The 24,479-nt window shown below is 47.7% G+C and overlaps 1 protein-coding gene across 6 annotated transcripts in view; it reads left to right on the forward strand.

Moving 5' to 3' along the window:
• The window catches only part of LOC119972765 (sperm-associated antigen 1-like), a 179,118-nt gene extending 154,767 nt beyond the window's left edge, over nucleotides 1–24,351 (forward strand). For 5 of the 6 annotated variants that reach the window (XM_038810095.1, XM_038810097.1, XM_038810098.1 and 2 more), the window contains exons 18-19: nucleotides 6,111–6,521; nucleotides 23,164–24,351. In XM_038810095.1, the coding sequence (XP_038666023.1) occupies nucleotides 6,111–6,521; nucleotides 23,164–23,289 (537 nt within the window). In that variant the 3' untranslated portion in view covers nucleotides 23,290–24,351. Of the gene's footprint in view, nucleotides 1–6,110; nucleotides 6,522–22,431; nucleotides 23,108–23,163 lie in introns of those variants that run through there. The other variant, XM_038810100.1, reaches the window with a different exon arrangement.
• The last annotated feature ends 128 nt before the right edge of the window (nucleotides 24,352–24,479 follow it).

Raw genomic sequence — 24,479 nt, forward strand, 5'->3', positions numbered from 1 at the left:
CCGGCGGGTTACGGATGACCTGTTTGCCCGGGCAGAGAATTCTATAAACTTTGACCTGGACCAGGCCCAATGGGATGCCCGGGCAGCAGGATTCCCCAGGCTGATAGACGCATGTCGCCTTGCACTCACCGGGCCATCTGGGACTTCCCTATGTAATAATAATAATAATCTTTATTAGTGTTGCAAGTAGGCTTACATTAACACTACAGTGAAGTTACTTTGAAAAGCCCCTACTCGCCACACTCAGGCGCCTGTTTGGGTATACAGAGGGAGAATTCAGAATGTCCAATTCACCTAACAAGCAGGTCTTTCGGGATTTGTCTGAAGAAACTGGAGCACCCGCGGAAAACCCACGCAGACACTGGGAGACCATGCAGACTCCACACAGACAGTGACCCAAGCCGGGAATCGAACCCAGGTCCCTGGCACTGTGAAGTAACCGTGCTAACCACTGTGCTACCGTGCCGCCATTAAGAGGAAGGGGTTCCACTCCCTGAATATCCAGCTTGTGTGCGACCACCGCTTTCGGATCATTCACGTGTGTACACGCTTTCCAGGGAGTGCATGACAGCTACATCCTGGGACAGTCAGATATCCCCGACCTCTTTGAGGACAATCCCAGGCTAGCTAGCTGGCTCTTGCGGATAAGGGGTATCCGCTGAGGATTTGGCTAATGACACCAGTACGGAGGCCAGAGATCAATGCGGAGACCCGATACAGCGAGGCCCATGTGGCCACCCAGGCTGTCATTCATCAGTGCACCACAGGATCACAGAGTACTACAGTGCAGAAGAGGCCCTTTGGCTCATCGAGTCTGCACCAACGCATGAAAGATCCTGTCCTGCCCAGTTAATCCCACTTGCCAGCACTTGACCCATAGCCTTGAATGTTAAGACGTGCCAAGTACTCATCCAGGTACTTTTTAAAGGATGTGAAACATCCAGCCTCTACCATCTTGCCAGGTAGTGCATTCCAGACCATCACCACTCTCAGGGTAAAAAAAGCTTTTCCTCAAATCCCCCCTAAACCTCCCACCCCTCACTTTGAACTTGTGTCCCCTCGTAACTGACCCTTCAACTAAGGGGAACAGCAGCTCCCTGTCCACCCTGTCCATGCCCCTCATAATCTTGTACACTTCAATCTGGTCACCCCTCAGTCTTCTCTGCTCCAGAGAAAAAAAACAACGCCTATCCAACCTCTCTTTATAACGTAAATGTTCCATCCCAGGCAACATTCTGGTGAATCTTCTCTGCACCCGCTCCAGTGCGATTACATCCTTCCTATAATATGGCAACCAGAACTGCACACAGTACTCCAGCTGTGGCCTCATCAAAGTTCAATACAACTCCAATATGATCTTCCTGCTTTTGTAATCTATGCTCTGTTTGATGAAAGTGTGTCCCATGTGCCTTTTTCACCACGCTATTAACCTGCCCTTCTGCCTTCAGAGATCTATGGACAAACACGCCAATGTCCCTTTATTCTTCGGAACTTCCCAGTGTCAGACCTTTCATAGTATACCTCCTTGTTAAATTACTCCTTCCAAAGTATATCGTCTCACACTTTTCAGGGTTAAATTCCATCTGCCACTTACCCGCCCATTTGACCATCCCGCCTATAACTTCCTTTAACCCAAGACTCTCAACCTCATTGTTAACTATCTTTGTGTCATCCGCAAACTTACTGATCCTATACCCCCCCCCCCCCCCCCCCCCCCCACACACACACACACACACACACACGCACACAGTCATTTATATAAATGACAAAATATAGGGGGTACTGGTCACTGGCTTCCAGACATTAAAGCAATTTTCTATCATTACCCTCTGTCTCCTACTGCTAAGCCAATTATGAATCCACTTTATTAAATCACCCTGTATTCCATGTGCATTTGCCACCTTAATAAGTCTCCCATGTGGGACCTTTGAAAAGGCTTTGCTGAAATTCATGTAAACTATCTCAACTACATTACCCTCATCTGTAGACTTGGTTACATGCTCAAAAAATTCAGTCGAATTTGTTAGGCATGATCTCCATCTGATAAAGCCATGCTGATTATCCCTGATCAAACCTTGCCTCTCCAAGTGGAGATAGATTCTCTCCTTCAGAATCTTCTCCAGTAGTTTCCCAACCACTGATATGAGACTCATAGAGTCATAGATGTTTAGAGCATGGAACCAGGCCTATCTGGCCTGTTATGGACAGAGAGGAATTAAAAATTTGGGTCAGAGCCCTGGAAATCTCCTCCCTCGCCTCCCACAGCAGCCTGGGACATAATTCATCTGGAGGTTTCTCCAGTTTTAAGTCCGCCAATACCTCCAATGCCTTGTTATTCCCTATGACAATTTGCTCAAGAACCTCACAATCTCTCTCCCTGAGCACCATATCCACCTCCTCATTCTTTTGGGCGAAGACAGAGTTCTCTTGGTGCCAAAGAAGAACTAGGCAACGTGCCTCAATGACTACCGTCCGGTGGCCCTGACTTGAGTCGTAATGAAGTGCTTTGAGAGGTTGATCATGAAGCGCATCACCTCCATACTCCCAGAACGCCTTGATCCACTGCAATTCGCATACCGTCGCAACTGGTCCACAGCAGATGCCATTTCCCTGGCCCTACACTCATCCCTAGAGCATCTCGACAATGACTCCTACATCAGACTCCTATTTATTGACTACAGCTCTGCCTTCAACACCATAATCCCAGCCAAGCTCATATCAAAACTCCAAAACCTAGGACTTGGCTCCCCACTCTGCAACTGGATCCTCAATTTTCTGACCAACAGACCACAATCAGTAAGAATGAACAACAACACCTCCTCCACAATAGTCCTTAATATCGGGGCCCCACAAGGCTGTATACTTAGCCCCCTACTCTACTCCCTGTACACACACGACTGCATGGCAAAATTTGGTTTCAACGCCAACTACAAGTTTGCTGATGATACGTCCATAGTGGGCCGAATCTCGAATAACAACATGTCAGAATACAGGAGGGAGATAGAGAACCTAGTGGAGTGGTGCAGCGACAACAATCTCTCCCTCAATGCCAGCAAAACTAAAGAGCTGGTCATTGACTTCAGAAAGCAAAGTACATCTTGCCATAGTCTGAACCCTGCGTGTCTGCTGAGTGCTCACATACCCATCACCTAATGCGGTGTGCCCTGGGGGGCGGGGTTTAGTCCCCCATGCCTGAGGAGATGGGGCAAGGGTTCAGAGGTCGGCTCACATAGCTGGAGAAAGTGGCAAAGGTGTCATACTGGTTGTGTGAAGGGTTTTTAATGTTTCATAAGTGTCCCACCCTGGCACGCACTCCCGATGGTGTCGCACCTCACTCCCCACCACCCTTACGTTCCCTCCTTGGCCCCCCACGCACAATTCCCCCCCCCCCCCTCGTGCCCTCAGTGATCCTCGACATGCTTAGCCTTCCTTGCTCTACCACTGCGACTACGTGTGTCCCCAGGGTGCACATCAGAGGTGGAGGCAGCTAGCTACTTACCACATCCTGTAGCTTTCGATATCCTTATCGGTCATCCTCTGGGACCGGAGTGCCCCGCGCACTTGGCGGCACATGCACAGCCATGCCACCCTGTTCCAGGTGTTGACTGCGAGACGCGGTGTTGTCAGAGGGGTGGAATAAGAGGGCTGGAACACGGGGCAGCTGGTGGCTCCCATCCCCACTCCACAGGACGGGTCCAGGTTGGCACCCAACGCTCCCTCCTCCAGTCGGTGACCATATTGTCCTGGGGTTCACCTTAGGAAGGAGGTGCAGCTGGACTGAGCCCTGGCTGCCCCTGCGTCATCTGGCTCTGCCAGCTCTGGCGACTCCCCAGTCATCCTTGGTGATGCTCCTTAGTGACTCTGCAGTATCTCTGCAAGAACCGCCTGCGCAGTGCCTCGGCTATTTCCATCTGAGACTGGGACATGTCCCGCAGTGCCTCATCAAGGTCCGAGTGGTACTGGGTCATATCCTCCATTGAGTCAGACAGTACTGAGTCATGTTCTCCATTGAGTCACAGAGTCTGCCAAGGCCCTCGGCCATGGCTGTCACCGACTGAGGCACGCCTTGGACAATTCACTCATGCTGCTGACGTTGTGCACCAGGCTCTCCACTGCGGTCGGCGCCCTAGCAGTGCTGGCCTCAGTGCCTCGCATTGCCGGCGCCACCTCCTGCGGCCGTTGCCTCTGGGACTCCTCCAATCGGCTATGGACCTGCTGGAGGGTCACTGACATCCCCCTCTGAATATCACGGCCACACCCTAATGTCTGCATCAGCTCCGGGATAGCATGTTCATCGGTTCAGCATCTGTCTTGGACCCTGCTGGTTCCTGGGATCCAGCAGCCCTCCGACTGCTGTCCTGCCCGGTGGATCCTGCCTCCACCTGATGTGCATCAGCGACTATATTATGCTCACCAGAATGTGCCCCAGAAGCCTGTCCGGTAACGTTGCCCAGCGAGGTGTGTGTCTCTGTACTAGTGGAGAATGGGGATGACGGCTGTGATGCATCGATGGTGGAATCCTCGGACCTTTCCTCCAAGGTGGTCTCATGGGAGGCGGAGAGGGGGGGGGGGGAGTGGGGGGGGGGACAACCCCGGATGGGCCAGCGCCGTTGGCTGGAGTTCCTGCGGGAGAGTGGACATGTGGTTAAAATGGGAGGAATGGATCAGTCTGTATGGCAATAACAACCCGTGTGTGACAGTCCATCTGGGTGGCGGCCTGTGGATCCTCACCGCTGCGCTGCGCACTAACCTCCGCGTTGGTGACCGCTCTGTCCTCAACCACTCCCGTATCCTCCAGGGCCCATTCCTCAAAGGTGGTGCGGATGCTCTGGCACGCCGTCACCAGTCTGGACCAGTCCTCTCCTAATGGTTGTGGGACAGCTTCTCCTGCGGAGACAGAGAGAGGGCATTGTTAGTCGCACGCGTGGTTCAGTGCATGGTTTGGGAGGGGTGGGTGGGCTTGGAGTGGGGGGGGGTGGAAGAAGTTTTTAAGGAGGGGGCAACAAGGGAAGGCCAAGGCATGGCATGGTGCTGGGCGGTGGCGGGTGCAAGCTCGTGGGAGGAGAGCGGGGGTGCAGTACTAACTCACTTGTGTGGCCCTGTGTCGGTCGTTGACCTTCTGGCGACACTGGGTGTGATTCTTCCAAAACATTTTGGAAGAATCACACCCTCTGACTCTTTTTCTATTAACTGGCACTCTCCCGGCCTCTCGTTGCATTCCCCTCTAAGTCAGATAACATACTATTACAATATGCTGGTTACTAGATCTCTGAGATGCAGTGTTCTGCTGCATTGCAGACCTCTTAAACAATATTTCATTGCCTATGTTAAAGTGGTGAAGCTCACTCTCATGGAATGATAAATAAACTTGATGCCTCTTTCACATGCCCCATCCGTCAGCTATTCATGCTCTGCAATCTCTCTCATATATATCTTCAGCAGAGCCAGACAGCAGGGGAGAAAAACAGAAATGCAATCTTGTGTATGTAAAGTTATTGCAGGTTATAATTGTGGCATTTTTCCTAGCTAGGATAGATCAATACATTCCAGCTGTGTGTAAGTCTCAGTGATGGCCTGAATGTATGGGATAAGTGTTCAGCCATCCAAAACTAAGTAATTACAACAAGAGATAGTCTAATCGCCTCCCCTTGACATTCAACATATTGCCATCTCTGAATCCCCACCATTAACATCCTGGGAATCACCATCAACCAGAAACTTAACTGGACCAGTCACATGATTACTGTAATTACCACATAATTACTACAACAGTCCATTGGCTGACTCGTTTGCAGCACGTAATCCCACGTCCTGACTCCACACAGCCTTTCCACATTAATACTTCTGTAATGAGGTATGAGTGATAGGGAACCTGGATCTTGAGCTAGTGAGCATTTTTGTTTTAGGTTCCTTGTCTGTAGTTTCAGTTGACTCTCTTGCCCCCCCCCCCCCCCCCCCCCCCGCCACCACTCCAGTATCTTAACCGTATAGAACCTTAACATTTTTGGAATCATTTGTCTTTACTTGAAGATATTATTAAATACTGCTGCAGAGTTTAACAGACCACAAAGCTTATAATGTTCAAATCCTGCCATTTTTATCTTCCAAAGGATAGTGATGAAGAGGAGGAGAATACAACCGTAACTGCCAGTGGGCAAAAAACTGCAACTGATCCCAAAGCTGTGCAAGTGGATTCTGCCGGAAGTGAGGATCCATCAACCCGACGAGAAGCCTTTGGAAATTCGAATCCACCTCCAGAAAAAGGAGCTAATTTAATGCCAACAAATGCATATGAATTTGGCCAAGCTTTAAGTTTGTTGCAGGCCAAGAAGGATATTACTGCCTGTGCAGAGCTGCTAAAAAATGTAGAACCCAAGGACCTACCGTCCCTGATGAGCAATAAACTGGAAGGTGATGTGTTCACCATGATTATTCAAGCTTTGAAAGGACATCTTTTAGAAAAGGACCCCAATCTTGTGTATCAGTATCTTGTTCATCTGTGCAAAACGGAACGATTCAAGGTATGTTTTGTTCAAACTTTAACTTTATTTTTTAAATTTGCATAGAATTTAAAGGCCATTCAGTCTATCAGGTCTATGGTAGTGTTTCTCTGAGCCTCCTCACATTTTATTTCACTGAATCTTATCAACATATTCATATGTACCTTTTTTGCTCGTGTACGTCCCCTTAAATGAACCAATGCTATTTAGCTCAACTACTTCATGTGGAAGCAGGTTCGACATTAGAACCAACTCTGAGAACAGAAGTTTCCTCTGAATTTCTGGCTGGATTTATTACTGGCAATCTTATATTCATAGCCTCTAGCTTTGGACCCACCCACAAAAAGAAACATCATCTCTATCCACATCTACCTTATTGAACCCTTTGATAATTTTGAAGATCTCTATTAGGTCAGCTCCAGCCTGTTCAGTCTTTCCTGATGAGGATCACCTCCATGTTACAAGGCCACCAGCCTTGTAAACCATTTTTCTCCAGTTCTACTATATCCTTTTTATAAATTGAAGACCAGAACTGAGCATGTTGCGCAGGCATTAGAGAAGGTGCAGAGAAGATACACGAGAATGGTTACAGGAATGATAAACTTCAGCTTTGTGGATAAGTTGGAGACGCTGGGGCTTCTTTAGAGAAGATGAAAAGAGGATTTGATAGAGATGTTCAAAATGGTGAAGGATCAGGACAGAGTAGTTGGGGAGAAACTGTGCCCATTGGTAGAAGGATCCAAAACCAGAGGCCTTCAATTTAAGGTGATTGGCAAAATAAGGGTCAGCAACGGGAAGAAATTAATTTTACTCATAGTGTGTTTAGGGTGTGGAATGTATTGTCTGAGAGTGTGGTGGACACAAATTCAATTGATGCATTCAAAAAAGAATTGGATAATTATCTAAAAAAGAAAATGAATTACTACAGGCCAAGAAGGATATTACAGGGAAAAGACAGGATAGTGAAAGTAGGTAAGTTGCTCTTGCAGAGAGTTGACACCTACGACAGCCCAAATGGCCACTTTTTGTGCTCTAATCATTCTGCTCGATGAGTACTCCAAGCGTGTTTTATAGAAACCAGAGAAAACGCTGGAAAATCTCAGCAGGTCTGGCAGCATCTGGACGGAGAGAAAAAAGCTCACGTTTCGAGTCCAGATGACCCTTTGTCAAAGAAGTTCAAAATTGTTTTTGAATTTTATTGCAATAGAAATAAACCCCCAGTGCTCATTTGCATTTTCATTGCCTTTGCCAACCTGCATCTCTACTTAATAATTTGTGAACCTGTGTCCCCAGCCCACTTTGCTCTTCCACCTCAATTAGACTCTTAATTTTCCAAGAAGTAGGGTGGACATCTTATTCCTCCTAACAAAATATGACCACACTTATATTGAAATTAGTTTACCAATTGCAAACCCATTCTGTAAGTTTATGAATGTCGTCTTGTTTTTTGTCACAGTCTTCCTCACTATAAACTATTCCCAATTTGATGTTTGCAAATTTTGATATTCTATATTCAGTTTGAGTCCAAATCATTCATGCAAATAGTGAACAACAGTGGCCCCAGCACTTATAACACCACTTCTCATTCTCCACTAGTCTGAGTTACTACCTTTAGCCTGGACTCTCCGTTTTGTAGCCATTTTGCTATCCATGCTGCAATTTGACCCCTTACTTCACATGCCTTAATCACAAGCTCACAATGTGACAATTCAGTAAAAGTCTTCTGAAAATCCAAAAAGTTTACGATATTATCCTACTCTCATCTTTCTAGTTCTTCAAAGAATTCAGTAAGTTTCATAAAGCATGACCATCACTTTTGAAAACGCTGCCAACTGTTCTTTAGTATATTTTCAGTTTCTAAATGTTTGTCTATCACAACTTTGATTTAAAATGTTGATATCTTTCCTACTCCTGATAAACTAACTGGCCTATAGTTTCCTGGATATATTGTGCCTCCATTTTAAAATACAAGAATAGTATTAGGTGTCCACAAGTCGTCCGACAACATTGCTTTTTCTTTGGAAGTTTTAAAATGTTTTATATACACAAAAATGGGGTCAGGTTAGTTCAGTCAACTAGCAAGTGGTTCAGATTAATACCAACAGCATGGAATTTGATCCCCTTTCCAGCGGAAACAGACATGTCCTGCACGTGGTATAAAGATAATGGCATTTTGTTGTGATTTGCCATGAACTTAACTTCGACAGAGAATGAAGAAGATATAAATGTACTATCTGCTATTTCCTCCGTAGCTCCTTACCATATGCGCAGATATAATCTATCCAGACAAGAGCTTTGTCCTCTAAATTTGACTAGTTTGTCAATTATCTCGCCCCTTTCTACTTTGAGTCCCTTAGACATTTTTGGGCGGCACGGTAACTCAGTGGTTAGTACTGTTGCTTCACAGCGCCAGGGACCCAGGTTCGATTCCCGGCTTGGGTCACTGTGCAGAGTTTGCACGTTCTCCCCGCGTCTGCGTGGGTTCCCCCCAGGTGCACCGGTTTCCTCCCACAAGTCCCGAAAGACGTGCTTGTTAGGTAAATTGGACATTCTGAATTCTCCCTCAGTGTACCTGAACAGGTGCCGGAGTGTGGTGACATGGGGATTTTCACAATAACTTCCTTGCAGTGTTCATGTAAGCCTACTTGTGACACTATTAACGATTATTATTATTATTATTATTATTATTATTATTAATCTGTTCTCCAAATGTCATACCCATCTTGTAAATCTTCCTGTTAAATACTAAGGAAAATTGAGGGACTTCTGATAACTCCATGTGAGAGAAAGTCACACGAAAGATGGCTACCACCAGGCTCTTTGCTTTTTGATCCTTTTGCATATTTTTCCGGGCATTTCTGTGTCCAAACCCAGCTGGTTGATCTAGGAAGGGTTACTCGATGGAGTTATGTCAAACGTCTTGATGAAAAAGTCGATGGGGAAGAAGGCTCAGGCCAATAGCCTGGCAAGAAAATCTGAAGGAGGGAAGATGGCAGAGGTGGCCGCACCCATTACAGTAGACACGCCAGCTGTGGTGATGGTGCAAGAACTGGAAAAATTTGGGAAACTGATGGACAGGAAGTTTGAGTGCAAGTCAAAGAGATATAGGAATCCTTTAAAGTCACCATTGAGGAGGCATTGGGCCCAATCCGAGAGCAACTGGGAAAGACTTTGACGACTGGGAAAAGAGCAAGGCGAGGTATTGAAGGCCGTGAAGGGCGGTTTGCTTCATTGGAAGCGGAGTACTGCTCGTGGTGAAGAATAACAAGGGCCTGAGGGCAAAAGTGGAAGATCTGGCGAACAGGTTGAGGCAGTTGAACCAAAGGATAGTGAGGCTGCCGGAGGGAATGGAGGGCTCGAAGCCAACCGAGTACTTCTCGGAGATGTTCTCGCAGCAACATATAGAGTAGGGTCAAGGCGGACCCTAGTTGGGACAGCCTTCCATTCTCCTTCATTGGCCGGGTTCAATCCATCAAGATGAACATCTTGTGGAGCGGCATGGCGACGTAGTGGTTAGCACTGCTGCATCACGGTGCCGAGGTTCCAGGTTCGATCCTGGCTCTGGGTCACTGTCCCTGTGGAGTTTGCACATTCTCCCCGTGTTTGCATGGGTTTCGCCCCCACAACCCAAAGATGTGCAGTCTAGGTGTATTGGCCATGCTAAATTGGCCCTTAATTGGAAAAAAATGAATTGGGTATTCTACATTTTTTTAAAAAGATGAACATCTCGCTGAGATTCTTGTTTTTATTTCGGTGTCTTCTGGTTTTCCTACCCAAGCCATTTTTCAAGAGGATAGAACAGCTTTTATTGGGTTTCACACGGACGCGGAAAACCCCGAGGATTCGGAGGGTGGTCCTACAGAGGGATAGACAGTCGGGGGGTTTGCGCTGCCAAATTTGATGTTTTACTACTGGGCGATGACTGCGGAGAAGGTGTTGGAGTGGTGTGGAGATCGGGGTTTACCTGGGTGTGGATGGAGTCTGGGTTGTGCAGAGGGTTCCGTTTGTGGGCGCTGGTGACTGCGTCTCTGCCTTTTGCTCCAGCAAAGTATTCTTCAAACCATGTGGTTGTCTCCCCTTTAAAAATACGGAGACAACTCCGTCAGCATTTCAAGCTGGGGTCAGTGTCAAGGTGGTCCCCTCATTTGTGTGAGCCACTTGTTCGAACCAGCTAAGTTGGATGCCACATTTGGGGGGGTGGAAAGGGAAGGAGCTGACGAGAGTGAATAATTTATTCCTGGAAGGTGGTTTGCCACCCTGCAGTTGCTGAAAGAGAAAGTCGGTCTCTTGAACTCGGACGCGTGACTTGCCTCCAGGTATGAAATTTTGTCGACAACGTTCCCGGTATTTCTGGTGACGCCGTCATCAACCTTATTGAAGAGGATTCTTTCCTGCTCGGGGTTGTAAGAGGGAATTACGTCCGGCAAAAATGGACAGATCTTGGGGAGGTCTTGTTGGACAGGGTGAAGGCCAATTGGGAAGAGGAGCTGGGACCCATACCGGAGAAGGATGTGTGGAGTGAGTCCCTCCCCAGGGTGAATGCCATGTCATGCTGTGCAAGGCTGAGCCTGATCCAGCTCAAGGTACTGTTTAGGGCGCACCTCACTAAGGCCAGAACGAGTCATTTCTTTGGGGGGTTGAGGATAGGTGCGAGTGCTGTTCGAGCCGGCCTTGACCACACGCATATGCTGGTCCTGTCCCAAGCTTGTGTATTTCTAGGGAGGCACATTGGTGCAGTGGTTAGCACTGCTGCTTCATGGTCTGAGGACCCGGGTTCAATCCTAGCCCCGGGTCATTGTCCGTGCGGAGTTTGCACATTCTCCCCGTGTCTGCATGGGTCTCACCCCCACAACCCAAAGATGTGCAAGTTAGGGGGATTGGCCACACCAAATTGCTCCTTAATTGGAAAAAATAGTTGGGTGCTCTAAATTTATTTTTTAAAAAGCTTGTGTGTTTCTGGGTCTCTCTTTTTCAGCACCATATCGGCAATCTTGAATATTGAGCAGGTGTCCTGTCCTTTAATGACTACATTCGGGAATATTGAGCAGGTGTCCTGTCCTTTAGTGACTATATTCAGGCTATCTGACCTGCTGGAGCTGCGGACGGATGCAGGGGCAGATGTCCTGGCATTCACCTCGCTGATTGCTCGGAGGCGAATCTTCCTGAGTTGGAGACTGGTGATGTCACCTCGCACCTCGGCATGGCTAGGTGACTAAATGGAGTTTTTGCACCTCGAAGGTCAAATTTGTTTTTAATTTAGCGTACCCAATTAGTATGGCCAATTCACCTGTCCTGCACATCTTTGGGTTGTGGGGGTGAAACACACGCAGACACTGAGAGAATGTGCAAACTCCACACGGTCTGTGACCCAGGGCTGGGATTGAACCTGAGTCCGCAGTTCCATGAGGCAGCAGTGCTAGCCACTGCGTCACTGTGTCGCCCGGTCGAAGGTCAAATGTACCATGAGAGGCTCAATTGAAAGGTTCTACCGTAGATGGCAACCGTTCATATTGTATTTTAAGGAATTGTGAGCTGTTTGGGGAGGGATGTGGGGGGTGCTGGTTTACTAGGTTATTGTTGTTGTTATTTGGTTTACTGTTGTTTCTATTTTGGGATAAATGTTTAATAAAATTAATTGTAAAGTATTTCTGCCATTTCACTCTCATTGAACAGGCTTGAAGGGCCGAATGGCTTACTACTGCACCTGTTTCTTCTGATCTTCAAATATTTACCAATGAGTTTATCATGTGCATTCCTTAGTGGCTCAAACCCTATTCTGATTTTCCTTCTGTTACTTGTATATCTGTAGAACATTGTTTTATGTATTTTCTTTGATAATGTAATTTATGTAACGGCAGCACGGTAGCATTGTGGTTAGCACAATTGCTTCACAGCTCCAGGGTCCCAGGTTCGATTCCTGGCTTGGGTCACTGTCTGCGAGGAGTCTGCACGTTCTCACCGTGTGTGCGTGGGTTTCCTCCGGGTGCTCCGGTTTCCTCCCACAGTCCAAAGATATGCAGGTTAGGTGGATTGGCCGTGATAAATTGCCCTTAGTGTCCAAAATTGCCCTCAGTGTTGGGTGGAGTTACTGGGTTATGGGCATAGGGTGGAGGTGTGGACCTTGGGTAGGGTGCTCTTTCCAAGAACCAGTGCAGACTCGATGGGCCGAATGGCCTCCTTCTGCACTGTAAATTCTATGAAATGAAATAATTGCCACCTTTTTTCCAACTTCTTTCCAAATCTTCTTGTATTTCCTTTTGTCATTCTGTCCATTATTGTCCATGTCCTTGGTTTATGCCAATTTCTTTATCTTCAATTATGTTCTGATTTCTCTATGTAGCTCTGATTTTTAATTATGGGATAATTTAGTCTTGCTCTTTTTTGTTATCCTCAACTCTACGGATCACCTTTTCTTTTGAAATATTTCCCACCATGCTTCTATTTCATTGTTAATATTTTTCTGGATTATTGAAGGCACTAGCAACAGCGCCGTCCCCGATGGTCCTGGGGAAATACTCAGGGAGTCCGGAAGTAATACCTTCATTGAGAATTTGGAGGTAGTTTCGCCAACACTTCGGGTTGGGGGCAGGATCAAGGGAAATGCCGATTCGGGGGAACCACAGATTGGAATATGGGGGGCTTCGCTGGCTAGGCCAGGATTCATTGACGGTCCCTGATTGCCTTTGAGAAGGTGGTGAGCTGCCTTCTTGAACCGCTGCAACTGTTGTAGGAACACCCAGAGTGGTGTGAGGGAGGTAGTTCCAGGATTTTGATCCAGTGACAGTGAGGGAACGGTGATATAATTCCAAGTCAGGATGTGTGTAACTTGGAGTCAAACTTGCAGGTGGTTTTGTTCCCATGCCTCTGCTGCTCTTGTCCTTCTAGATGGAGGAGATTGTGTGTTTGGAAGGTGCTGGCGCAGGAGACTTGTGAATTGCTGCAATGTATCTTGTAAACGGTGGTGGAAGGAGTGAACGTTGAAGAACGTTGTGGATCGGGTATCACTCGAGTGGCTGCTTTATCCCGGACGGTGTTGAGTTTCTTGAGTGTTGTTGGAGTGGCTGCACTCTTCCAAGCAAGTAGAAAGTAGACTTCTGGTGGCTGTGATGAAGTAGGAAGCCACACATTTGGGAGCTCCCGTTTTAAACGGACTTTTCGGCTCTTTTTAGAGCCCAAAACGGAATTTTTTCGACGTCTCCCGGTGGGGGAAGGTGTGCTGAACGACTTTCCCCACAGTCCATGACTCGAACTCGGAGTGGAAAGGGGGAAAAAACGGCAGCAGCTCCCCAGAAAAAACGGGGGAAAGAATCCAAGATGGCAGCCGGAGGAGCTCCAGAGGAGTGGAGGCTGTGGGCCCAGGAGCAACAAGCTGCTCTCCTGCGCTGCTTCACAGACTTCAAGGCTGAGGTACTGAGCTCTCTGCAGGAAACAAACAGAAGGCTGTCGGAGATTCAGACCACCCAGGGTGCTGCCATCAAGGAGTTGCAGACGCAGGCCACTGAACGAGAGGAGGAGGCCGTGGTCCTCGTGAGTAAGGTGGAGGGGCACGAGGCACTCCACAAGAAGTGGCAGGAACGCTTCGAGGAGCTTGATCACCGCATGAGGCGGAAAAACCTGCGGATCTTGGGCCTTGCGGAGGGGCTGGAGGGGTCGGACCTGACAACCTACGTGGCTATAATGCTGAACTCGCTAGTGGGGGCCGGGTCTTTCCATCTGCCCTTGGAGCTGGAGGGAGCGCACAGGGTGCTGGCCAGGAGGCCTAAGGAAAATGAACCCCCGCGTGCGGTGCTGGTGAGGTTCCACCGGTTCAGTGATCGGGAGTGTGTGCTGCGCTGGGCCAAGAAGGTGAAGAGCAGCAAGTGGGAGAATGGGGTAGTACAGATCTACCAGGATTGGAGTGCGCAGGTGGCTAAGCGGCGGTCCGGATTTAATCGGACGAAAGAGGTGCTTTACAGGCAAAAGATAAAGTTCGGGATGTTGCAGCTCGCGCGCCTGTGGGTAACTTATTCGGACCGGCATTACTATTTCGATTCCCCGGAGGAGGCGTGGGCCTTCGTGCGGACAGAGAAACTGGACTTGAACTAGGAGTTGGGGGTTTCGGGGTCGGTTGTAATATTTTAGTGCTGGATTCTGCTGTTGCTGTGTTCTCTTTTTTTTTGTACTTTTGCAATTTTGATATGGTTATTTACGGGGGTGTTGTTCTATGTTTTTTTTTTTGCTGTGGGGCATTGGTTGAGTTGTGTATCTTGCGGGGAGGGTCGGGGGGGTTTGTTGTATTCTATGTTGGGTTGGGGGTATGGAGTGGGGCCGGTATTTGGGAGCTGCGTCAGAAGGGTGTGGTGGGGCAGTGCGAAAGCGCGGGCTTTCCTCTGGTTTCCCACGCTGGGGGGCGGTGACGGGGGGAGGCGGGGCCTTAACTGGTTCTTCCCCGCGCTGGAGCGGTGCCTGGAGGAGGGATAGATTGGGGGATGATCCCACTTTGGGAGGGTTCGGGTTATTGGCGGGAGTTTCCGGGGTCAGCAGAAGTTAGCTGACCCACGGAAGTACAATGGAGGACGGTTCGCGGCTGGGAGGGTTCCTAGCCTGGGGGGGAAAGGGGAATACCGGGTTGCTGCTGGTAGGGTCAAGAAGGAGCTGGTGGGGACTGGGGGGACAGAGGTGAGGTGTTGTCACTGTGGGGACTGGATCGGGCAGGGGGTGCTGGCCTGGGGCGGGCAGTCGACGGGCTATGGCTAGTCGACGGGGGAGGGGGGCGGGACGCCCTCTGATCCGGTTGGTCACCTGGAATGCGAGAGGATTGAATGGGCCGGTGAAGCGGTCGTGGGTACTGGCTCATCTGAAGGGGCTAAAGGCAGATGTGAAAATGCTTCAGGAGACCCACCTGAAGGTGGCGGACCAGGTCCGCCTGAGGAAGGGATGGGTGGGGCAGGTTTTCCACTCTGGGTTAGATGTGAAGAACCGGGGAGTGGCGATTCTGGTGGGGAAAAATGTGTTGTTTGAGGCATCGGAGGTGGTGGCGGATAAGGGGGGTAGGTATGTTATGGTTAGGGGCAGGCTACAAGGAGAGAAGGTGGTACTGGCTAGTGTGTATGCCCAAAATTGGGACGATGCGGGCTTTATGAGGCGTATGTTGGGACGGGTCCCGGATCTGGAGGCGGGAGGTCTGATCATGCAGGGGGGGGACTTTAATACGGTGTTGGATCCTTCACTGGATCGGTCCAGCTCTAGGACGGGTAGGAGGCCGGCAGCGGCCAAGGTACTGAGAGGGTTTAGGGACCAGATGGGTGGGGTGGATCAATGGAGGTTTGTGAGGCCGAGGGCACGCGAGTACTCTTTCTTCTCCCACGTACATAGGGTCTACTCTCGATAGATTTCTTCGTGGTGAGTAGGGGACTGATTCCGAGAGTGGAGGAGGCAGAGTATTCGGCCATTGCAATCTCCGACCACACTCCGCATTGGATAGAGTTGGAGATGGGGGAGGTGCGGGACCAGCGCCCGTTGTGGCGGTTGGATGTGGGGTTGTTGGCGGAGGAGGTGGTGTGTAGGAGGGTCCGGGCAAGTATTGAGGGGTACCTCGAGGTGAATGAGGTTCAGGTGGGGATGGTCTGGGAAGCCCTGAAGGCAGTGATTCATGGGGAGCTGATATCCATCTGGGCACACAGGGAGAGAAGCGAGAGGCGTGAGGGATAGACTGGTGGGAAAGATGCTGGAGGTGGACAGGAAGTATGCAGAGGCACCAGAGGAGGGACTGTTGGGGGAGAGGCGCAGCCTGCAGGCTAAATTTGATTTGCTGACCACTAGAAAGGTGGAGGCACAGTGGAGGAAGGCACAAGGGGCAGTGTACGAACATGGTGAAAAGGCGAGTAGGATGCTGGCTCATCAGCTCCGCAAGCGGGATGCGGCTAAGGAAATTGCTGGAGTGAGAGATAAGAGTGGGAATGTGGTGCAGAAGGGGGTAGAGGTGAATGAGGTCTTCAAGGACTTTTACGGGGAACTGTACCGGTCGGAGCCAACGGGGGAGAGGAAGGGAATGGAGAGGTTCCTTGACGGGCTTTCTTTCCCGAAGGTGGAGGGGTTGGGTGCGCCGATTGAGCTGGAGGAGCTAGTTAAGGGGATCGGGCAGATGCAGTCAGGGAAGGCACCGGGGCCGGATGGGTTCCCGGTGGAATTTTATAAAAGGTTTGTGGACCTAGTGGGCCCCTTGCTGGTGCGGACACTCAACGAAGCGTGGGAAGGGGGAACTTTGCCCTCGACGATGTCGCGGGCGCTGATCTCGTTAATTTTAAAGAGGGACAAGGACCCCCAGAAGTGTGGTTCATACAGGCCCATATCTCTCCTCAACGTGGATGCTAAGGTGCTGGCAAAAATCCTGGCCACCAGGATAGAGGACTGTGTGCCAGGGGTTGTGCACGAGGACCAGACAGGTTTTGTGAAGGGAAGGCAGCTGAACACGAATGTGCGGAGATTGTTGAATGTCATCATGATGCCGGCGATTTAGGGGGAGGCAGAGATAGTGGTGGCGCTGGATGCGGAGAAGGCCTTCGATAGAGTGGAGTGGGGGTACCTATGGGAGGTGTTGGGGAGGTTTGGATTTGGTGAAGGGTTCATTAGATGGGTGAGGCTGCTATATGAGGCCCCGATGGTGTGCGTGGCCACGAATAGGAGGAGGTCGGAGTACTTCCGGCTTTACCGAGGGACCAGGCAGGGTTGCCCCCTGTCCCTCTTGTTTGCACTGGCAATCGAGCCGCTGGCGATGGCGTTGAGGGATTCAGAGAGGTGGAGAGGCTTGGTGCGAGGTGGAGAGGAACATAGGGTGTCGTTGTATGCCGATGACCTGTTACTGTATGTGGCGGACCCGGTGGGAGGGAGGCCGGGGGTGATGGCAGTTGCTAGCTGTGTTCGGGACCTTTTCAGGCTATAAATTAAATTTAGGCAAGAGTGAGGTGTTTGTGGTGCACCCTGGAGACCAGGAGGAAGGAAGTGGTAGGCTCCCGCTTAGGCGGGCAGGGGAGAGCTTTAGGTACCTGGGGGTGCAGGTGGCCAGGGACTGGGGGACTCTTCACAAGCATAATTTCACCAGACTTGTAGATCAGATGGAGGAGGAGTTCAAGAGGTGGGACATGCTGCCATTATCGTTGGCGGGGAGGGTACAGTCCGTCAAAATGACGGTGCTTCCGAAGTTCTTGTTCCTCTTTCAGTGCCTGCCCATCTTTATCCCCAGGGCCTTCTTTAGGAGAGTGACTAGCAGTATTTTGAGCTTTGTGAGGGCGCATGGGACTCCGAGAGTGAAGAGGGTGTTCCTGGAGCGAGGGAGGGATAGAGGCGGGCTGGCGCTGCCCAACCTTCTGGGGTACTATTGGGCGGCCAATGTGTCAATGGTGCGTAAATGGGTGGAGGGGGGAGGGGCAGCGTAGAGGTACGAGCCTGGGTGCCATGGTAACGGCGCCGTTGCCGCTCTCCCCTAAGAGGTTTACCACGAGCCCGGTGGTGGGGGCGACCCTAAGAATCTGGGGACAGTGGAGGCGGCATAGGGGGGAAACAGGGGGCTCGATGGAGGCTCCACTGGGTGGCAACCATCGGTTCATCCCGGGGAACAAGGATGGGGGATTTAGGGGGTGGCAAAGGGCGGGCATCAGCAAATTCAGGGACCTGTTTATTGGCGGGAGGTTTGCGGGCCTGGGGGAACTGGAAGATAAATTTGGCCTTCCCCAAGGGAACATGTTCAGATACTTGCAGGTCAAGGCGTTTGCTAGGCGACTGGTAGAGGGATTCCCTTTGCTGCCCTCGCAGGGGACGATGGACAGAGTGCTTTCGGGGGTGTGGGTCGGAGAGGGGAAGGTGTCTGACATCTCTAAGGTAATGCAGGAGGTGGAGGAGTCGTCAGTGGAGGAGCTGAAGGCTAAATGGGAGGAGGAACTCGGGGAGCAGATAGAGGACAGGACTTGGGCGGATGCCTTGGAGAGAGTCAACTCTTCCTCCTCATGTGCGAGGCTTAGTCTCATCCAATTTAAGGTGCTGCACCGGGCCCACATGTCCGGGACTAGGATGAGTAGGTTCTTTGGGGGTGAGGATAGGTGCACCAGATGTTCGGGGAGTCCAGCGAACCACGCCCATATACTCTGGGCATGCCCAGCACTGGAAGAATTCTGGAAGGGGGTGGCAGGGACGGTGTCGAGGGTGGTTGGATCCAGGGTCAAACCAGGGTGGGGACTCGCGATTTTTGGAGTTGCGGTAGAGCCGGGAGTGCAGGAGGCGAAAGAGGCCGGTGTCCTGGCCTTTGCGTCCCTAGTAGCCCGTCGAAGGATTCTGCTACAGTGGAAGGATGCAAGGCCCCCAAGTGTGGAGACCTGGATCAGTGGCATGGCGGGATTTATAAAACTGGAAAGGGTCAAATTTGCCCTGAGAGGATCAATACAAGGGTTCTATAAACGATGGCATTCTTTTCTGGACTTCCTGGTTCAAAGATAGGTATCTTGGTCAATAGCAGCAGCAACTTGGGGGGGGGGTCCTTATTGTAGTGTCTATTCTGTAACTTTATATTGTGTTAATTTGCGTTGTTAAAATGCTGTGTTGTTCATGGAGGTGGGGTGAATGTTTATGATTGTTAATATTGTTATTTTTGGTATTTTACTAAGGTGCGTTATTGTTGTATAAATTCAAAATTTTTCAATAAAAATTATTTCAAAAAAAAAAGCAAGTAGAAAGTATCCATTACTCTCCTGACTTGTGCTTTATAAATGTGAACAAGCTTTGGGAAGTCAGGAGGGGAATTATTCCCCACAGAATTCCCCGTCTCTGACCTGTTCTTGTGGCCACAGTGTTTGTCTGGTTAGTCCATTCAGTTTCTGGTCAATGGTGACCCCTAGAATGTAGATAGTGGGGGATTCAGTGAAGGTAATACCATTGAATGTAAAGGGAGATGGTTAGATTGTCTGTTGTTGGAGATAATTGTCTGGCAGTTGTGTGATGTGAATGTTACCACAAATCGTGATTGCTACTGCCGAGATCTTGCCCTATGTTTACTTCTCTTGTCTTATTCTGATTTATTTCCCATTACTAGACCTGGCATTCCTCTTTTGTTGGGCTTCTTATTTAAGATTAGATTTTCACATACTGTTAAACCTCCATTCACTTTCCCCCTTTCATTAACTCTTCTTGCTGGTTTATTTGGAGGCCATTGAAATCTCCCATGGTTATTAGTCCATGTTTATTTTTAAAAGAAACCGATAGCTTGCATTTCTAACAAAGTATTTGCAATGCTAAGGCAGCATGTGGCACAGTGGTTAGCACTGGGACTACAGCACTGAGGACCTGGGTTACTGTCCATGTGGAGTTTGTAGATTCTCTCCTGTTAGCTTCTGGCTGGTGTTGAGTAAAGAGTCCCGAGTTCTGCTTCCCAAACACCTTTAGTTTCCTTGAACACACTCCATACAAAACTCTATCATCACACCAAGCAACCCCTTTACATATCAGTGTCAATTACTGGATACTTAACATCGATGAGACATCTCATTGGAATATCTCTTAACCCATTCCTTAACATCCCTATGTCGGCGTGGTTTCACCCCCACAACCCAAAGATGTGCAGGGTAGGTGGACTGGCCACACTAAATTGCCCTTTAATTGGGAAAAAAAATAATTGGGTACTCCAAATTTATATTAAAAAAAGAAATGCAAGCTGAAGAAATATCTCAAAGTCTGACTATTCGGATTATTTGACATCTCCCTGTGGTATTGCTTGAGGACCAGGGGACAGCGGCCCAGGATTTTTTTAATTATTCTTTCATTTGTTGCCCATCCCTAATTGCCCTTGAAACACCACATTGCTGTGGGTCTGGAGTCACATGTAGGCCAGACCAGGTGAGGATGGCAGATTTCCTCCCCTAAAGGCTATTAATGAACCAGATGCTTTTTCTGTGACAATTGATAGTTTCACGGTCACCATCCAATTCCAGGCTTTATTAATTGAACTTGTATTCCACCATGGTAGGATTTGAATCCATGTCCCCAGCCTGGGTCTCTGGATTACTAGTCCAATGATATTGCCCCTGTGCCACCATCTTCTCTGGGAAAGCACTGGGTCCTAGCCCACAGCAGAGCTGGAGGTGTGGCAGGATAGTGGTTGGTCACAGTTAAGTGCTTGCCTATTTTTATTTTGTCTGCATCATTTTTTAGGTGCTATACTATAATTTTATGCAAGTTGAAATGCTCAAGATCATTTGGCTGTTTCCAGTAAGAATTTTTGGAAGCTTTGAAAGCAGAAGGCTCAGCTGAACATGACTAGGGATTAAAGCTGTGGGAGTAGTTGAGGCCTGTTGAAATGTGGAGACTTGTTTAAGAAATTGAAGATCGAAGGAGGAGGAATAATAATAATCTTTATTAGTGTCACAAGCAGGCTTGCGTTAACCCTTCAATGAAGTTACTGTGAAAATGCCCTAGTTTTCACACTCCGGTGCCTGTTTGGGTACACGGTGGGAAAATTCAGAATGTCCAATTCACCTAAAGAGAACCTGGATTAGTGCCCCTGCCAGATGTGTTTTCAGCAAGGGGAGGGGAGGGGCACATAAGAGTATGGATACTTTGTTATAAGCCTCTTGTTTTAATCTTATTCTATCTTTAACTTTGTGAGTAAGCCACATGATGGATGTTTCAGGCTGGAATTTATTTTTGTTGAAAATTTTGGATTCATTATTTCCCACTGGTTATATCCAACTATACCTTTTACTCTATATACTCAGCAAACATGTTCACCCAGTTTGCGTCAGTCTCTCCAATGTAGAGATAACCACATAGGAAGCAGTGAATACAATGGACTTAAGTTCAAACCTTCCCCTTGTCTGTTAGTTTTTAGTTTCACAATTTGCCAGGACACAGATCCCAGTCCAATTTAATTGGAGCCTGGCTTGGGTACCAAGAGAGAGAGAATTTCCTTTGATGTTTTAATTTAAATTGGACTACTCCACAGCAGAACATCATTCCTAGTTCTACATATGTTGCTGATTCCTACAAGGACCACCACAGGATCCTCCCACTCGAAGTTCATCTCCAGCCATGAGTCGACCTTAACCCCGGCACCAGACAAGTGACACAACCTTCGGAGCTCCGGGTCACAGCGACAGAGAGCATTACTCATTCCCCTGATTATACTTGAGCAGTCAGGACTCTTGTACTTTCCCATGGTCGGAAGGTGACATACGTTTTGTTTTATGAAAGTAGTAATAAAAATCATCCGGTGAAAAAACTTGAATGAAATCAAGTACAGAAAATGTGTCTTTTCTGTTCAAAAATAAAATCTTTATAATTAGAACACTTATTTTAATCAGCAAAATGATTTTAAAAGAAAGTAACAATCGATGCTTAAAGGAGTTTTATCTGATTAAATGCATCCTCAGCATCTTCTCCAGTAAAGGTACACGCCACCATGTGTCTGAAGGTGCACTTGATGTTGATGCTTCCTGTCATAGAACATACAGTGCAGAAGGAGGCCATTCAGCCCATTGAGTCTGCACCGACCCACTTAAGCCCTCACTTCCACCCTATCCCTGTAACCCAATAACCCCTTCTAACCTTTTTGGTCATTAAGGGCAATTTATCATGGCCAATCCAGCAACCTGCACATCTTTGGACTGTGGGAGGAAACCCGTGCAGACTCCGCACAGACAGTGACCCAGCGGGGAATCGAACCTGGGACCCTAGCACCAATATCCCAAATATAGGGTAGAACAAAGTGGCTGAGCCTGAAAATCAAGGTGACTGGGAGAGGAGCAGTATCAAACAAATGGTAAACAGCTAATGCAAGAGACAAGGAGGTACAGTAGCATCGCATGGTTAGGAGACAGAAGATTTGTGACAGCCAAGTGTTGGCATATAAACAAGCAGTGGCATGCAAGTGAACTATACAAAATTGGTCCTGGTCCTTTTATATCATCAGGACGTAACTGGTGCCCCAATAGGCAATGCCCTCATAACAGAGGAGAAAAATCTCTGGCGTGACACCATCTTATGTAAGTTCTGAAGTGGAATCTGATGGAAAAGGGGATGAGCAATGGTCCAAAGTCTCCACCTGCAACACATTGGGGAAAAAGGTGATGCTTTACTTACCTTTTTTTGGCTGCGTTTAGCTGACCACAACAAATAGGTGGCAAACTTAAATCAGTCATGATCCAGATTTCCAAAGGGGCCAAAACAGATGTTAAGAGCCTCCATCTGCAACGGTGAAGGACCTGACATTAGTTTCTGGGAAGCACTCTGGGACACACAAACCAATTTGGCATGTGACACTCTCCTGGTATGGACAGTGGCCAATTTGGATCCTTCAGCTTGTTTCTCGCCCAAATTTAAAAAATCATTGTACAAAGCAATTTCTAGGCCATAGATTACTATTACACCTTATAGATGTTAACATCTAAAACATGACTGGAAAATTGTGACAAGGTGCACTTTACACTATTACTGTACAAAATGTTTGTCAAAACCATATTCAATCTGAAAACTGAGTCAACAAAATCACATGCTGTGTTGGAGGCACAACTGATTGAAACCAGCTTACAGAAGATATTAGAACAGTTATTAACAAATTGAACTTTATTTGATATGCCTACAGCATAATTGAGTGTCTTGTAGGTTTAAATGACTAAATAACACTTATTTTATTTATGTGCAGATGGTGTCAGTCCTTGTTGGTAAAGAAAGGGAACAAGTGCAACAACTCTTCAGCTGTCTGTTACAGACGAAGAGTGATCATTTCACCTCTGAAGATGTACAGAATCTAGCAAAAAACTATATATAGTGTTAATTATTTGGCAGGAATGACAATGTGTATCTCAGGAGTTTAAGAACAATGAAAATTGTATGGCTTATGCTGCATATTTTATTTTGACTCATTTCTTCCTCGAAATCTAACTAATGTATAAATGACCTATTGCTGTTATATTACTAATCTTTCACAAGGACCTTGTTCTTCCCCTTCAAAATTCATTCACAATGATCTGTTTCATAAAAGTCCATGCATATGAAGCTGTTAAACAATGATCTGTTTTACTTGTTAGACTGTGTTGGCTTACTAAAAGTCAGAGTCATTTTCATTGTTGTGACTTCAGCCCCCAAATATAAACCAGCAAGACGTGCTAATTATGAAAGTAAAGTCCTCCAAGTAGCTGGAAATCTGAAATAATAGAAAATGCTGGAAATTCTCAATGGGTCTGACAGCATCTGTGGAGATTCAGGTCTATGTTCTTTTATCAGAAAGTTCAGATGAAAGTTCGTCAACATGTATTTTAACTTTTCTCTCCACAGCTGGTCCGACTTGCCTAATATTTCCAGTATTTTGTTTTTATTTCTTCATATTGAACATTATTTTTTGGTGTGTTCCTACTGGCAGCACAAAGGCAATAAACATTTATTTTCTGTTGTTTATGTTATCACTTCAATTCTGTTCTACCTCTAGAAATAACATATGGGTATTTTGGTTTTAGATTTTTGCAACACTCCAAGTATCAGAATAGGTAGTACTGATAACTTTTTTAAAACCTCAAGAAGTGCTTAGAATCTGGTTAATGCTAAATTAGAATGCCTTTGTTTAGATTGCCTGATGAAGAATGTTAACTTCGCCCTGTGAACGAACAGGAATTAAGATCAGCAAGGATACTTAAGAAACTTTGAATGTAAAATGCAGTTTTTGAGAATGCAGTAAATTTGTGCAGATTATTTTATTGCTGCACTGTTTAAAATGAGCGTTTGATTAACTTTTATGCTCAGTAATACAATCTCACAGTTAAGGTCAGGGAAATGTAGAAATTGCTTCTGCCTGTTGTGTTTATGCACTGAAATAATAAATTATACTTGTATTGATTCCTTCTACTTCTATCCCTGGTAATTTTGCAAGATGGTGCTCCCATTATAGAACAAAGAACAGCACAGAACAGGCCCTTCGGCCCTCGATGTTGTGCCGAGCAATGATCACCCTACTCAAACCCACGT

This window comes from Scyliorhinus canicula, chromosome 10 (assembly GCF_902713615.1).
Source record: "Scyliorhinus canicula chromosome 10, sScyCan1.1, whole genome shotgun sequence".
Taxonomy (NCBI): domain Eukaryota; kingdom Metazoa; phylum Chordata; class Chondrichthyes; order Carcharhiniformes; family Scyliorhinidae; genus Scyliorhinus; species Scyliorhinus canicula.